This window comes from Podarcis raffonei, chromosome 13 (genome assembly GCF_027172205.1).
Source record: "Podarcis raffonei isolate rPodRaf1 chromosome 13, rPodRaf1.pri, whole genome shotgun sequence".
NCBI lineage: Eukaryota > Metazoa > Chordata > Lepidosauria > Squamata > Lacertidae > Podarcis > Podarcis raffonei.
The window spans coordinates 41,283,509-41,299,114 of record NC_070614.1 but is presented as its reverse complement, the minus strand read 5'-3'; the positions used below and the strand labels follow the sequence as shown (position 1 = coordinate 41,299,114).

The 15,606-nt window shown below is 45.0% G+C and overlaps 1 protein-coding gene across 6 annotated transcripts in view; it reads left to right on the top strand.

The window, feature by feature from the left end:
* The first annotated feature begins 2,944 nt into the window (after nt 1-2,944).
* Nucleotides 2,945-15,606, top strand: part of SETD1A (SET domain containing 1A, histone lysine methyltransferase) — a 30,895-nt gene continuing 18,233 nt past the window's right edge. For 3 of the 6 annotated variants that reach the window (XM_053360718.1, XM_053360717.1, XM_053360713.1), the window contains exons 1-8: nt 2,945-3,234; nt 4,924-5,042; nt 6,929-7,081; nt 12,116-12,211; nt 13,203-13,473; nt 13,569-13,675; nt 14,071-14,294; nt 14,447-15,515. In XM_053360718.1, the coding sequence (XP_053216693.1) occupies nt 6,944-7,081; nt 12,116-12,211; nt 13,203-13,473; nt 13,569-13,675; nt 14,071-14,294; nt 14,447-15,515 (1,905 nt within the window). In that variant the 5' untranslated portion in view covers nt 2,945-3,234; nt 4,924-5,042; nt 6,929-6,943. Of the gene's footprint in view, nt 3,297-3,912; nt 4,277-4,923; nt 5,043-6,928; nt 7,082-12,115; nt 12,212-13,202; nt 13,474-13,568; nt 13,676-14,070; nt 14,295-14,446; nt 15,516-15,606 lie in introns of those variants that run through there. The other 3 variants (XM_053360714.1, XM_053360716.1, XM_053360715.1) reach the window with 3 other exon arrangements.

Genomic DNA, 15,606 nt, shown 5'->3' with positions numbered 1-15,606 from the left:
CTGGGTGCGTTAGGATTTGCTGTGGTTACTCCTTAGGGAGAGGAAAATGACATTCAACAAAGCCTGCAAACACGCTCCTTTGCTGCAGTTGCAACCTTTGGGTGTGGGCAAACGGACGTTCTGGCTAATAAGCGTCAGAAGGGGTGTGGCTGATCTGGTGCTCTTCCAATGTGGACTACAATTCCCAGCATCCATGGCCCATGTAGTTCAATTACATCTGATGGGTGCCATGTTTGCTACCCCTTACCTAGATACTGACTCTTGCCATTGAAAAATGGTTTCAGACATGTGCAGATTGTGCAGTAGCTATAAGCAGAGGCTGTCAACCCCTGGCCCTCAAGATACTTTGGGCATATCACTCTCCTCAGCCTCGGCCATTGCGGCCAATTGTCAAGGATGATGGGAATTATAGTCTGAAAACAGTACCTGGAAGGTACCAGGTTGATCTGGTTCACACTGAGAGGCACATAGGAATCAGGAGTTGCCAGGGATAGATTCTGGGACCTTACACATGCAAACCATGTGCTCTGCAATGGAGTTATAGCCACACCACCTTTGTGGAAAGGTACAGGGGTCAAAATCAATCTGCCACTAATCCTCTTGTTCCTGCCTATGTATTTGTAGAGATCAGCCAGAGGTTAAATTTTTAGACCTGAACATGTGGTGCCCTCTGGTGGAAAGCAAAATGAGTAGCACACACTTCTCCTTTAACCCCGTCCTGCCCACATCTCAATACTGTACTGCTTTCAAAAGGGGGAAAGGAATCCTTTGACCGAAATAGGGTGTCTGCCTTTAGTTATAAGACTCTGGAAACATTTTTTTAAAAAAGCAAAAACAAATAAATACACAATTCTTTCTCAGTTTGGGAGTTTCAAACACATATGGAAATTGAATTGGCATGGTCAAGTTCATTTGTAGCTTGCTTTTTAAGACAGAAGAGGTTGAAGCAGACACTTAAGTCTGCTGTATCAGTGACTCTTATTTCTTTTATTATTTCAGCTTCTATTCTCTGTTCTTATGGGCTTAGGATGGGTTTAAAAAAACAACATTTTTTGGGGGGGGGAAGGGAGGAAATACTATAAATGCAAAATACTCTGTTTACAAAATTAAATTAAAATATCCTGTGTCATTGGCTTGGCCCTGGCTTGACAGATGTTGGCCCAGCCAAGAAATGTCACATCATTTCCCAAAGGTATTCAGACTCATTGCATACATGATGATAAGCCAAAATTCTACCCACCATCAAAAAAAATGGGAAGATAAATCATTCAAATACATTGAAAGGAAGCGGATGGGTAAGTCTGAATCACTGGGGGCGGGAGCGATGTTACCTAAATATCTGAACATTGCCAGACATCAGCATATTATCACCAGATATGGCAAATCATGTGGATCTCAGAATAATTTGGGATTTTCCATCCCAAAATTTAGAATATTAGGTTTTTGTTTAAATAACAGTTTTCACCAACATTTACACCTGGAAATTTTCAAATATTGCAAAATATGAAAATGGAAGAAAGGGCTCAGTTATCCAAAACCGGAGGAATCTCCTCTCTCCAGTCTTTCACCACACTATAAAGCAGAGTAAAAGGGAACTAGAAAACAACTGAGCTAAGTATTGCTGAGAGGCTTTAAATATACTTATATTTAGGGACAAAATCAAAACGTATGTTTCTTCATTATGTAGCAAGCCTAAATGAAAATCAACTGTGTGTGTGCATGCATATGTACAATCGAGGTGTCACATACTGTATTTATATTTTGAATTCAGGAGCAATTTCTTGGTGCGGAGGAGAGAAGAGTATTGTAAACCTTTGATCCTTGACATGCAACAGGACTGTCCTTTGCTGCTACTTAAAAATAAAAATGGTCACCACCTATTCTAACAAATATTTTGCAAAGTGTCAAAATTACCTGAATTGAAAACATTGCTTTTTATTTTTAAAAAACTTTCTTTTCTTTGCCCAAGCAGATTCAACACTATCATACCAGTATTTAAAAATAAATAAATAACCGAATATTAATGCGAGGAATAGTTATCTCTCTTACTGGCTTTTCTGACGGTGTTTTGCTAAGAGACTTTACAATTTCGTTTTCGGACGAAAGTATCGAAGTCGACTCTGGTTAGCTCAGTACCACCTTTTGGGGTAGCTGCGATTTCAATTCGGTAGATTCGGGCCGAATTATTTACATGGGCCTTTTCCGAATGACAGCGCAGACTCAGAATTTCTGGGCTAACCCCCGTTACCTTCATTGCAATTGCTAAATGGGTTAAACAGCAGCGATTTCGCTCTTTGTCGCGAAAGCGTCACGCGCATTTCTAAGTTTGCCATTCCGTTACAACTTTAGATTTCGCTCCCGCAGATTCGTCGGTGCCACCTTTTTTTGGTCGTCTGGGCGCCTTGCAAACTCTCATCAGCGGAGCGATCTTCTCTATCCCACGGTACCTAACCTGTGCTAAGCACCCACCATATAAGCGTAATTCGTTTTATTTGGTTGGTCCAGCAGCGAATGTGCGAGGAAAGAATCGAGGGCTAGATTTTCGCCCTCCCCATCTTTTAAGTCTAGTTGTCATTTCGAATTGAACGATTCGCCACCATCCTACGTTCGCAGAAAACACACACACACAAAAAAAAACCCGGAGAAGAGTTTTAAAAAACAAAAACCAACCAACCTAATGTTCTGCGGAAGCACTGGAAAACGAAGTGAAATGCGTGACCCTGTGAACGGTGGATTGCCTTTCCCTCCCCTCTCACAGCCCAGTGTCGAAAGCGCAGATCAGAAAAAACAACAACACAACGACGACGAAGCCGGAGAGCCGGCAAAACCGTCTCCATAGAGAGGAGGGAGGGGGGCGGTGGTGGTGAGGAGAGGAGCAGCAGTTCTCGCGAGAGCCTCGCCCGAGAGTCTCGCCCGAGCGCTCTGGCCCCGCCCCCTGGTCCCTGTCGGCAGCGGCAGAGGGTTGTCACCCTTTTCCCCTTCCCTCTTTTCTTTCCCCCCCCCCTTGTCCTCCCTTCACAGGTCGCGAGGCGAGAATAGCGGCGGAGCAGCACGAGACGCCGAGAGAGAGCGCGAGGGAGAAGAAGAGAGAGCTCGCTCGCTCGCGCGGGGGGAGAGGGAGGCAGCGCGCGAACGAGCGCGAGAGGCCGGACGAAGGGAGGAGGAGGAGGAGGAGGGGGGGCCGCCGTCGCCGCGCGTGCGCCCCCTGAGAGAAGGGAGGAGGAGGAGGAGCGGGTAGGAGCAGGTGACGCGAGCGAGCGGGAGGCGGAGAGGGGAGCGCGCGAGCCCCTCCGCTGGTGAGGGGCGGGGGGGGGAGGGAGGAGAACGCGCGCGAGTGACGGGTGCGTTGTGGGGGGGCGGGGGAGGAGAAGGCCTCGCGCGGGAGGGGAGGGCGCAGGAGGGCGCCTTGGGTGGGCGGGGCCGGGGCACCTGAAGGGAGGGGAGGACCCCCCCCAAAAGGGCAGATGGGGTTGTAACTGAAGAGAGGGGTTTGGGGGGGCAGTCTGTGTGGGGAGGCATCAGGCACTATGGGTGTTGTATTTTTGGGGGGGGGAGGAGGTGGGAGAGGCCTTTTTGAGAAGGGGGTCCTGGGAGGAAGGCCTCTCCTCCTCTCCCTCCTCCAGCTGACCAGGCTGGGCGCCCAGGGGGTATTGGCAGGGGGTGGGGGTAAGGGGTGGGGGTGTCTGACTGAGGGTGCTGAAGTTTTCTCCCCCGCCCCCGCTGGAGGCATGCATTTAGGAAGCGAAACGAGCCTCCCCAAAACAACGGGAGGAGGCGTGGTGTGGAAAGAAGGGCCCTTTGGGTGGCATCCGATGCTACAGAATAGAAAATTCCTATAGGGAAAGGGGCATTTTGAGGGGCAGGAGAGCATTTGACGAGGGGTGGTTTTTTTGGGGGGTGTGTGAGAGAGAATCAAATTGTTTTGAGGGGTCCCATTAGCAGCAAGGCAGAGTGAAACGGTCCATGGAGGGTGAGGTTGAAAGGGAAGGATGATCTGACAGGGTTTGAAGAGGGGAAGGGGGAGAAGGGAGATCTCCACCGATTGGCTGGATGGTAGAAATGGGCGATGTTGCAGAGATGTCTGTGAGGAATAGATTTTCCATATCTGCATGACTCTGTGAAAGATGAAGATAGGCAGAGAGAATGGGAGAACTGATGGATGTATTTAGGGGCTGGAGAGAGAGAGAGAGCGCTCCCATAGACAAATGGGAACAATTAACTCAGGATGGCTTGGAGAGAAGTTGAAAAAGGTCGTGATAAATTGTAAAGCTTAGAGGTAAGGCCTTTAGAGGATAGAGGAGGAGTACTCAAAATGGGGGACAACAGGTAAACCTTGCAATGTTTTAACTGCAAAGTAAATTAGAGGTGAAGACTGTGAGGCACAGAGAACATCTCAGAATGACAAAAACTTAGATGGGGAAAATAATTCTTAGGGCAAGCCTTTTTATCAGGAAATCTGTTGATGGGGAGGAGCCGAATATGCGGAGGAAGATGATTATTGATAAAGTTGAAGAATAGGGGGGGAAACTTTGTGGGTAGACCCCAGCAGAACAGGAGGGCTGTGGATTTCGTAATCCCACTTTGAGAATTTAATTTACAGCATGCAATCTTCCTATAGCTGGAGGCATCTGAATTCAGATTGCTTCATCTTGCTTTATTTTAGTTTTAGGGTAATGCATTGTTGCATAATTTTGGTTAATTTTTAATTTGTGAGCATAAGTAACTTTTCCTCTTAAGTAAGGAGGAATACATGTCACCAGGGGATAGAATTGGGAGTCCTGATTCCCAGCATTCCCTATTCTAACATGCCATCTGTCTTCCAAGGAAGTCTTTTTATTCTACTGCCTGAGAATGTTTCATTATGCAAATCCGTATCCATCATTTGCTTTTTTTTTACATTCACTTTTTGTACTTTCTTCCTAGTTTCCCAAGTGTTTTGTTTCACATTATGGACTGAACCAACTCCAACCAGGCTTTATTGCGAAGGAAGAAAAAACACACAGCTGTAATAGCTTGACCACAGACGAGATAATCCACAACAGGTACAATTTTATTCCTGCCTTTTGCTTTCATGCATTCCCTTTGTGCTGCACTTATTTGGAGATCTATATTTCTGTTCTTATGCAATGAGCATGTTGCAAGGTTAAAATTGCTGGGCTTCTCAAATTTGCATTATACTTAGAGAGGGCATGTGGTTCTGGTAATTATATTCTTCATATTCGATAGGAGGTTGAATATGAATAAGGGCAGGATAATGTATTAAATTAACATTTTTCAAATATGTAAAAGGGGCAAAAATAACTTTGAGGTCAGACCAAGAGATTTATCAAGGTGATGCTTTTCAGGCATTAACCTCAGTTATTTCAGTTATGGCGCATTCAGGGAGTATATTATTAAAGGAGGCATATGTGTGAAAATAATTTGCACAGGGTAATTATTATAATTTTGCTCCTGTTTTAGCAAAGCTGTTTGCCACCAGTGTGGCAACTCTAAACTACTCTAAAACTAGGCCCGTGTATGCTCTGTGCTTAAAAAAAAAATCTGCTCCAAGAAAAGCTAAACTCTGGTCCCCCTATAAATTATTTGTCAGATAATTGTAATCAGTGGCCATTATACCGCTACAAATTTGCTCCAGTTGCACAAGTTACATAATTTCTCTTAGTTTGCACAATTTATTCTACTATTCATATTTTAGGCATGGGAGGAGCAAGGCTAAAAATGTCTCATTTTAGTAATTCAAAATCTTATTCAGACAACTCACCAAGATTGGAGCAGGGACTGCCTGCATGCTATCAAGCATTTCTTCATAATTGTGTATTTTTGCTATTGCTTTAGAAGGATTTATAAACTACTTAATCAAAGAATTCCTAAGCAGTGTAATGAAATATTTTAAAACTGTTATCTGTATCAAGTTTAAAATTTAAAAACAAAATTTAAAAGGAAAATGTAAAAACAGGTATATGTAACTTGTTAACATGTCCAAGTAAAATTGCTGAAACACAAATATTTTTAGCAGGTATCTAAAACAGCTCAACAAGGATGCTTTATAATCACAGGAACAGAAGCTTGCTTTTTTTAAAAAAATCTGCACTATATATCACAGCTTTTGTTCCATGCGATCTTGCAGAACTGTAGCAGGTTCACAGTCCCTGCAATAAAGCTCTGCAAATCTCAAATCCAGGAAGCCCAATTCTGAGTATGTATGTAATTCATCCCTCTTCAAAAGTGGCCAATTTAATAAAAGTTTTATAAACAACAACAACAATTTATTATTTATACCCCGCCCATCTGGCTGGGTTTCCCCAGCCACTCTGGGTGGCTTCCGACCAAATATTAAAAACAGTACAGCATCAAACATTAAAAATTTCCCTAAACAGGGCCGCCTTCAGTTGTCTTTTAAAAATAAAATAGTTGCATTCCACAGGGCAGGTGCCACTACCGAGAAGGCCCTCTGCCTGGTTCCCTGTAATCTCACAGCGAGGGAACCAGCAGAAGGCCCTTGGCGCTCGACCTCAGTGTCTGGGCTGGACAATGTGGGTGGAGATGCTCCTTCAGGTATACAGGACTGAGGCCATTTAGGGCTTTAAAGGTCAGCACCAACACTTTGAATTGTGCTCGGAAGCATTGTAGGGAAGCGTAAAATGGACAGCCAAATACCTTTGTGCAAGTCCCTGAGCTTGTGCAATACAGTAATAGCCCTGGCGATAGTAAATGGATTATGGAGAAGAGGTACAGTTGTTCAGGCGGTTTAATATTAAACCCTCTTCTAGTTCTGGGATATACAGGCGCATCTGCTGGTGGTGACTATTCTGGGTTCAAAGATGTCTACTTCAGAAATGGCCAGGAGTGGGCTCCTTTGTTATTGTAACTCTTTCTCATATTAGTAATCATATTATCTAATGCTCTGGTTCCATTTCTACTGCTCTAGGGTAAATGAGTCAGAATGGATCAGGAAGGTGGGGGTGACTTCCAGAAAACCCCTAACTTCCAGTGGAGAAACTACAAGCTCATCGTTGACCCAGTGCTCAAGCGGGCCCCGCACAAGGTCTACCGCTATGATGGAGTACATTTCAGCACTAATGTAAGTGGACAGAACTGGATTCTTATTTGGATGGAGTTGGGGAGGATTTGTTTGAGCTGTGCTGAGAAAGTGAGGGTGGTTCTACCTTTCCTGCTGTGTAATATCCATTGGTCGTTCCAAGTACCCACTTTTTTCATTTGTGTTCCCAAAGTTTTAAACTCTCTGCTTCTCCTGCTCTGTCAGTGTACTGTGTGTGGGGTGGGTTCATTATTAATTTTTTGGTGTTCTGTTGATTCTGGTTGAACAACAGCAGAATCCAAGGCACTGTTGCTAGATTGTGTGATGGGTCAGTTCTATGCCACACAGTCCCTAGATTACTTGTTTTGTGCACCTCCTCCTCCTCCTGGTTGTCATAGGGTCCCTAACTCCAGCTTCCGTACAGATTTCTGTGTCCTTGTGCATTGAGGCTCTAGGTACTGGATATTTGAATGCAGCAATCTGAATGCTTTGCAGATCTCTGATGCCTAAAATTTTGATGTTGGCTTCTGAAGAATTGAAGCTGCCTTTTAGGAGTTCTAAATAAGTTCATTTCCATTTTTGGCATTTGTTGTTTTTTAACATGAAACATACAGAGTGCTGTCAGGAAACATGGCAGGTGGGTTTTGTGTGTTGATGGCTACTGAGAGAACAGTGGTGTGAGAGGTGAACAGGGAAAGGAAATATGCCTGTGGCTCATGGGGCAGCTACTGAGGGATTTTTGAAGGTGTAGCAGCCTCCCCAAAGGGTGGGAATGAGGAGGGGTGCTTTGACTGTGGAGGAGGCCAGGTATACCTGGGTTTGTGAACTCCTTAGGCTTTTGTTTCATCTCACAGCAAGTCAGTCACCACTTTTTCAGTGCCAATGGAATAACTGGGACTTGAGCAATTAAGACCCATTGAAACAAATGGGAACTTAAGTGGCTTAACCTTCCCTGGGTTGCACCTATAGATTCTCTGGCTTTAAAATGATTATAAAAGTGCAAATAAAAATGTTTAGGTTGGTTTATGGCTATTTTATGAATGAGTTTCCTTATTAGCAGAAGCAATAGAAAATGAAAAAGGCATTTGATTTAGATCTCTGTCAGACATTGCTGGCATAGTGTTAAAGAAGAGAAAGCATTTGGTGGTCTCCAGGTCAAGTTCTTTGTATCCTATAGTGTGTTATTGCAAATTATGAATTTCAGTACAGACACCTGCCCCAGTTCAAGCAAGACACAATTGGGCTTATGTCTGTTGGCTGACATTTGATTTGACTTCTGCTGTTTTTAATATTAACAAAGTGTTTCATTTTAAAATTGGTTTCTAAAGTCCCTAGTAGTTCTTATTTTAGAGTTGCCATTAAACTCTCCAACAATATTTGGTTCCATTTTAATTTCCTCTTAGAAATGAGGATGGGCCTTGTAGCATTGGAGCAGTTTGAAGAGCATAGTCTTTGTCTCTTGGGTTGCCTGCCATACTTGAAAATTTTCTTGCTTAATCGTTAACCCACCTCTGAGGCTACCTTTGGTTGTTTGGTCCATTACTTGTTGGTTATAGAATAATTTCTACTGCTTAACTTTCATTGTTTTGCTGTGTACTGTAAAAGCAAGATCCATTGAAATCAATGGAACTTATTCCCACATAGCTTGTGTAGACTGTACTGTGTTATGCCCACTTTACAGACAGAGATTGAGACTGAAACAACCTGTTTCAAATATGATTTCCTCCCAAAACCACTATAGTACTTGGAATTTGGAATAGAAGGACTAAAATCTTTTTTTAGCCCCCTTTGCTAATCTGCTGTCTGTTTTGGAAAGCTGTTTGTTTGCTTTGCATTGAGGTGCCTCTTAAGCTATTGCAACCAAATTTTGCACAGTGGTTTCTGACATCAAGGAATAGGTTTTTATCTATGTTTGAATGCCATTGGATGCCATTTTGAATCAAGATGGCAAACTGAACCTTTCAGAGCTGCCATATTCCGCCTTGGTCAGACCATCCAATTCTGGGCACCACAATTTAAGAAGGATATTGACAAACTGGAACATGTGCAGAAGAGGGCAACCAAGATGATTAAGGGTATGGAGGAACAGTTAAGGGAGTGGGGATTGTTTAGCCTAGAAAGGAGACTGAGAGGGGATATGATAGCCATCTTAAAATATCTAAAGCAGAGCTTTCCAAACTGTGTGTTAGTGTGTCATGCAATTCTTCCTGCGCTTCTGCTGGGACGTGAAAGGGGTTAGTTTTACCTCTGGTTTGCTAGTAAACTGAATTACCTTGTCGCAAAATGATGCATGTCTAAAAAGTGTGTCACCAGTGTGAAAAGTTGGGAAAGCTCTGGTTTAAAGGGCTGTCACATGGAGGATGGAGCAAGCTTGTTTTCTCCTACTCCGGAGGCTAGGACTCGAACCAATGGATTCAAGACAGCAGATTCCGAATAAACATCAGCAGGAACTTTCTAACAGTAAGAGCTGTTCAACAGTGGAACAGATTCCCACAAGAGGTGGTGAACGATCTCCTTCCTTGGAGGTTTTTAAGCAGAGGTTGCCCTCTGCAGAGGTTGGATGGTCATCTATCATGTATGATCTAGTTAAGATATTCCTGCATTGCAGGGGTTGGACTAGATGACCCTCAGGACCCTTTCAACTCTAGGATTTTGTAACTTTGGCCACTGATTTCACAACTGCACTGATTTTTTTAATTTCACGAAATTCCCAAGCAACACCCAGCATGAGGCTTCCAGCTTTAAATGTTTGGTGCTAAAATAGTAAGCCTGCGGTCATTAATACACTTGCAGTGATTCCCATCTAGCTCTGTGGAACTCAAGCTTTGACAACTGGGCTGTAGGATGTGTGCCTATCTATGGTTGTTTACATGTACCTCAAGCTCTAATAAAATATTGTTTTGCTAGTCTTTCCGTTAATATAGGAGACAAATGTGAAAACACAGATACCTGATTCAGGCAGCCCCCTCTCCTCCTTAACCTTTCTTAGGCTCCTGATGTCAGTCACAGCTCTGGCATCATGTCTCACCAATGTAATGAGCACAAAATCCAAAAGATTCTACATGCTGAGAGGGTTGCCAAAAAATTAGTGTAGCTCCTTCTTGAAATATTCTGATCATTGCAGCCAAAGGAGGAGCTGTGTCTTCCTCTGTTTACAGTCCCTTTTCTTCCTGCATAGCATGGCAACATTTGATGTGCTTAGTTTCACTTTTCTTCTAGCCTGAGAGTCTGCTTCCCTTGTAGCTGTTGCTTTGTTTGGAAATTCCCCTAGGCAACAGAAGAAGCAGCTGTGACAAAGACACAGTTCAAAGCTATAGAGAGCCTGGGGGCAAGTGGACAGGGGAGAGAAAAGGTGCTGTGTTTGAATCTATGATGAATTGATGATTTGGGTCATGTTTGTTCAAATAAGCATCAATGACACTGGGAGTCAGCCTTAAAATTCCATAAAAGAATAACAGTTTGTAGCACTCAGACCTGTAATTGCCCAGAATCCCCTCCCCCTTTTCTCTAATAAGGTTTATTGGAAATATGCTTTAATGTAACTTGGTGAAATTTACTTCCAAATAAGTCACTTTGGGTTGGGGTGGAAGTGAAGCTGAGTATGATGGCCATATGCACACCTGGACTTACCTCTATTTCTACTACTAATAGTGCATACAGTGCTGTTAATTTGCAGAATTTCCCCCCGCCCTGTGTTTGTCTTTATCAGGAGGATAAAGTGAGGAAAGATCACTATCCTCATTGATAGATGAGAGGAACTTGTTCAAGTCTATAAAATGAATCCATACAGAGGTGGGACTTCGGTTCACCCCAAAATTCTAAATCTACTCTACACAGTTTTTTATAGCATTCTTCAAGAGCAGCCACTAGTGTATCTTACTCACTTGAGCCCAGATATAGGCATGTTTATTGCTTATATTCTGGGAGCAGCTTAGAAGGAAATTTGACTGCTCACACCAGAGCCACAAGTCCACATGTAGATCCTTAACTGAGAAGAATTATCATCTTTTTTCCCCATTGCAAATGGCAAATCACCATGAAACGCTATGAAGCAGTCCTTAATAACTGGAAACATACACCAAGTCCTAATGTACATTATTGCCTTTTAAAATACTTTCCCCTAAATCTTCCCATGCTTTGCTTGTTTTGTATTAACGTCTTCTTTTCACCTGGATTCAGCCTTTTAATGAACATTACAGCTAAAGTATTCATTTTCGTTTCGTATCATATCTGGGGCTCTTACTTTTTTCTGGTTAATCCAGATTAATTGCTGCTTGAATGCTTGGAGAACTTTACTGGGGTATGATTCTCCAATGTTCAAGCAGTTCTGCAGAGAATCCTAGTGTGTGATCTGCATCCTGTCCCAGTTGTCTTGCTGCCTTTCCCCTGAGAACCCAGAAACCTTCAACATAGGCTAAGGCTGGAGAACATGTGGCCCTCCAGACGTTGTCAAACACCAGCTGCTGATCACCTGAGCCAGCATAAGTCAGTGACACTGGGTGGAGTTCCATTCCAGCAGCACCTGAAGGGCCACAAGTTCCCCATCCTTCATCCTAGTCTCCAATTGTGTTTCATTTTTGTCAAGTATTGGGGCAGAACCAGTGTTTGAAACTCCCATTGTTCTAGCTGCATTTTGTGACAGGGAATTTCATTAGCACGAGCAGTTTCTGAGCTTAGTACTGCGCCTAAGATTTCAGATTAAAACTGCAGAGTGGAAGGAAAGGAGGACCTTTTTCTGCCTCCGCATTTCCAGCTACTCTCTAAAGACTGGAGAAGAGACCCTCTTAATAGTATTAAGGGGTGGGCAGGGGAAGGACTACACCATGTGAAAATTGAAAAAAAGATTTTAGCTGCAGTTCATTCATTTTCAGCTTTGTATTCTTGTTATTAAAAAGCGCGCCTAGACATTCCGTTGTTGCGCCCATAACCTAGGTTTAAGGTGCCATTTAGCTCCTAGCTTTCATATCTCAGTTTCTAACACTGGGCAGAACCAAGAAGCACTTCTTTATTCCAAGGAGTTCTGTTTCCTGTAAAGGCTTTTTGCATTGTTAAAGCCTAACAAAATCTCTTCTCAAGGATTCGGGACACGCTCCTGTGGGTGATGTGCGGGATCCCCGACGCAGGATATGGTCCAAGAACAGAGACATTTCCCTCCCTGTCCCAAAGTTTAAGGTAAGCTACACCCCACCTGATCATGTATCCTTCTCCAAGTCTTCCAAATCCTCAGCACACGATTGCTGCCACATCTTCCTTACCTGGAAGCCTGGTAAATGTTCAGGAGTGGCCAAGTGTATATAGCTTTATGTCAGGCTGTAAATTAATTGACTGAATTCTACCCTTAATAGTTAACCTGGGATTTGCTTACATTTCTGGTCATCTTGAGGAAAAGACAGCTTGTGGGAAATCTGATAACTGTGTGTGTGAAGTACAAATATATGTCCTGATCTGCCTTGACCTTGGGGCTAAAAGACAGCAATTGTGTCTTGGAGAGAATAGTTATTGAATTCAGTCTTAAGAGGAGAAATGTGATGGAAGGGAGGTTTGGGAGTGCAGGAAAAGAGGAATGGCAAAGAAAACTGCCTCTCTTTTTATTCTTGTACTCATTGCTGAGTTCTTTGAATATGTTGTTGTGAAATGTCAGTGGATGATGAATGTGTACCTCCACAGGGAAAAGCTGGGTTCAAAAAACAGTTGAAAATTCTTCAAAGGGGAAAAAGCTCCAGAATTTGCCTTCGTAACAAACTGGGCAGATTAAGAATATGTAAAGTTCATTGACTATAACAAATTGTCTGGATTCATGCAGATATGGCGATTTTGTCTTGGGAAATTGCTATGGTGGTAGTGGCGGGCAGGGAAATGGTGTGTGTTTAAGGTTATCTTGTCTTGGGTGCAGTTTGACAAGCATAAAATAGGAGTGCTACTGGAAGGAGAAATTTTTTTTGTTTTGACTATAAAATAGGAGGTTCAGGAATCTTGAATGCACTGATGAAGGGTCCACCCAGCAGTTCTGCAGTCTCTGAACCTCTATTGGCAGCTCATTTTAAAGCTTTTGCTGACTATCCAGTGCATTGGATGATTTTTCTTAATTATTGGGGTGGGGGGTATGCTCTTTGGCCATTGATTTAGCCCCCTCGCCCCATCTTCCCTTTTGTTTCTTTTGCAGCTGGATGAGTTCTATGTGGGTCAGATCCCTCTGAAGGAGGTGACCTTTGCCCGGCTCAATGACAACATCAAGGAGCCCTTCCTGGCGGACATGTGCAAAAAGTATGGAGACATTGAGGAGATTGAGATCCTCTACAATCCGAAGAACCGCAAGCACCTGGGCCTGGCCAAGGTGCTCTTCACCAGCACAAGGGGAGCCAAGGAAACAGTCAAGAACCTGCACAACACTTCGGTCATGGGCAACATCATTCATGCCCAGCTCGACATCAAAGGTGCTTGTCCTCCTCCGGCCGTACTCTCGGTTCAGTCTTGCCACCTCTGATTCAGAGTAGTTCCCCTTTCCAATAAACGGCTTTTCTCTCCACAGGTCAGCAGCGAATGAAGTATTATGAACTGATTGTGAATGGCTCCTATACACCCCAGACTGTCCCCACTGGAGGCAAAACACTCAATGAGAAGTTCCCAGCGGACTCGGTGAGTCTGTTAAAGTATCACATTTGAATTGTCCAGGTTTAGGGCCACTTTTCCACAGGAAGCCTCATTGAAGGATTTTCTTCTCTGTCCAGGATATGATCCTCATTCCTGATAAAAAAAAATAGCCATCCTTTGACTTTCTTCCCCTCCCATCACTACTCCTCTGTCTTCCCTCTCTGCTCTGCCTGTCCACAAGGTTTCTGCCACCTGTTGGTTGTCAATACCCATAGGAAAACAATGCCCAAGTCCTGCTCCTTTGCTAAATGATTGGTATTTTCCCTCGGAGGGGGCTGCATGCAAGTCAGCTTGGAATTAGCTACATGACTGGTCCCCATATTTCAGTCTAGGTGGGACTGCATGGTGAATAATCTGCTCTCAATCCTTCCCTTTTGCAGTCAGAGTCCCGAAGGCGCCACTCAACAGACTCCTCATACGCTAGTAACACAATGCCTTCAACGCCTGGCAATGGCACACCTTCCTCTCAGGACACTCCTTATTCCAGTGGTAGGCAGGATACACCTTCTTCGTATGGCCAGTACACGCCACAGTCGTCCCAGGGGACACCATACACTCCCCGGGGAGGGACGCCATATTCTCAAGATTCTGCTTACTCCAGCAGGTGGGTGATTTATATGTATATCTGCCCTAAGCCCTGGGGGAGTGATCTCAGTGGCATTGCATCCTTGAGCCAGCCTGCCAGGGCTGGCTAAGTGGGAGAGAGCAAAGACTGGTAACTCATGGTACTGTCTCTTCTTAATTTTCCTCCTCAAGGCAAGGGACTCCAGGCTACTCAAGCTACCAGCCAGAGTCAACATCGTACAAATCCCGCCGACACGAGAACAGCTTTCCAGACTCGTACTCACGTCGGCATTATTCTTCTTCGTCCTCTTCCTCTTCCTCCTCGTCCTCTTCCTCCTCCTCCTCCCACTTCCGTAGCAATGACCATCACTACCCTCCCTACAACCAGCAGTTTGACGGCGGCAGCGGCGGCGGCAGTGCTGCCCCAATCAGCAGCAGCAGCCGGTACCAACGCCTCTCATCCACCTCAGAAGGGCGCCCGTCTTCTTCCACCCCCTCCTCTTCTACCTCCTCCTCCTCTCATCGCTCCCACCAAAGAGAGGACTCTGGTTTCCATTCCCGGCACAGGGAGCGCTCCCAGAGGGATGAGGCGACTCCTTCCTCCACCGTCAGCACCCCCACGGTCACCACCCCCTCCTCCTCTTCGTCGTCTGTGGCCACCCCAGCCCCAGATAGTGCTCAGTTCCAGAACAGCCACAGCTTCACTCAGCAGAGTGCAGAGACCTTTCCAGCACCCAGCGTTCTCTACCCACCGTACTCAGCCACTCCGGAGCCTTTCTCCCTTCCCGTGGAACCCCTTGCCGTGGACCAGGACTACCGGCTGCTCCCCACAGCCGAGACTTTTGCTGCCAACTCCTTGCCTCCCACCGAATTTCTTGCTCAGGAAACTAAAGAGAACACCAGCCCAGCAGTAGCAACCATTGCAGGGGCCGATGACCGGTCCCATTCCCCTGCTGTGCAGACCTCGCCGGCCCGGTCTGGCTCCCCTGCGCCTGAAACTACCAACGAGAGCGTCCCTTTCACTCAGCACAGCAGCTTGGACTCCCGCATCGAGATGCTGCTCAAGGAGCAAAGGTCCAAGTTCTCTTTCCTCAATTTGGACACGGAAGAGGAAGACGAGGAGAAGGGAGGGCCCAAAGGAGTGGAGCCGCATGGGCCCTGCACTCCACCGCCTCCCCTTCCTGTCAGTTTTGAAGATGTGGTGCCAGCGCTGGACATGGGATCAGGAGCAGAATCTCCCAAAGCCAATGGACAAGATAGAGTAAGTTCTGAGGATTTTGAATGTGGCAACTTTGGGGGGGGGGGGAGCTGAGTGAAGGACCGAGCCAGCTCATTGACCATAGAGTATTGAG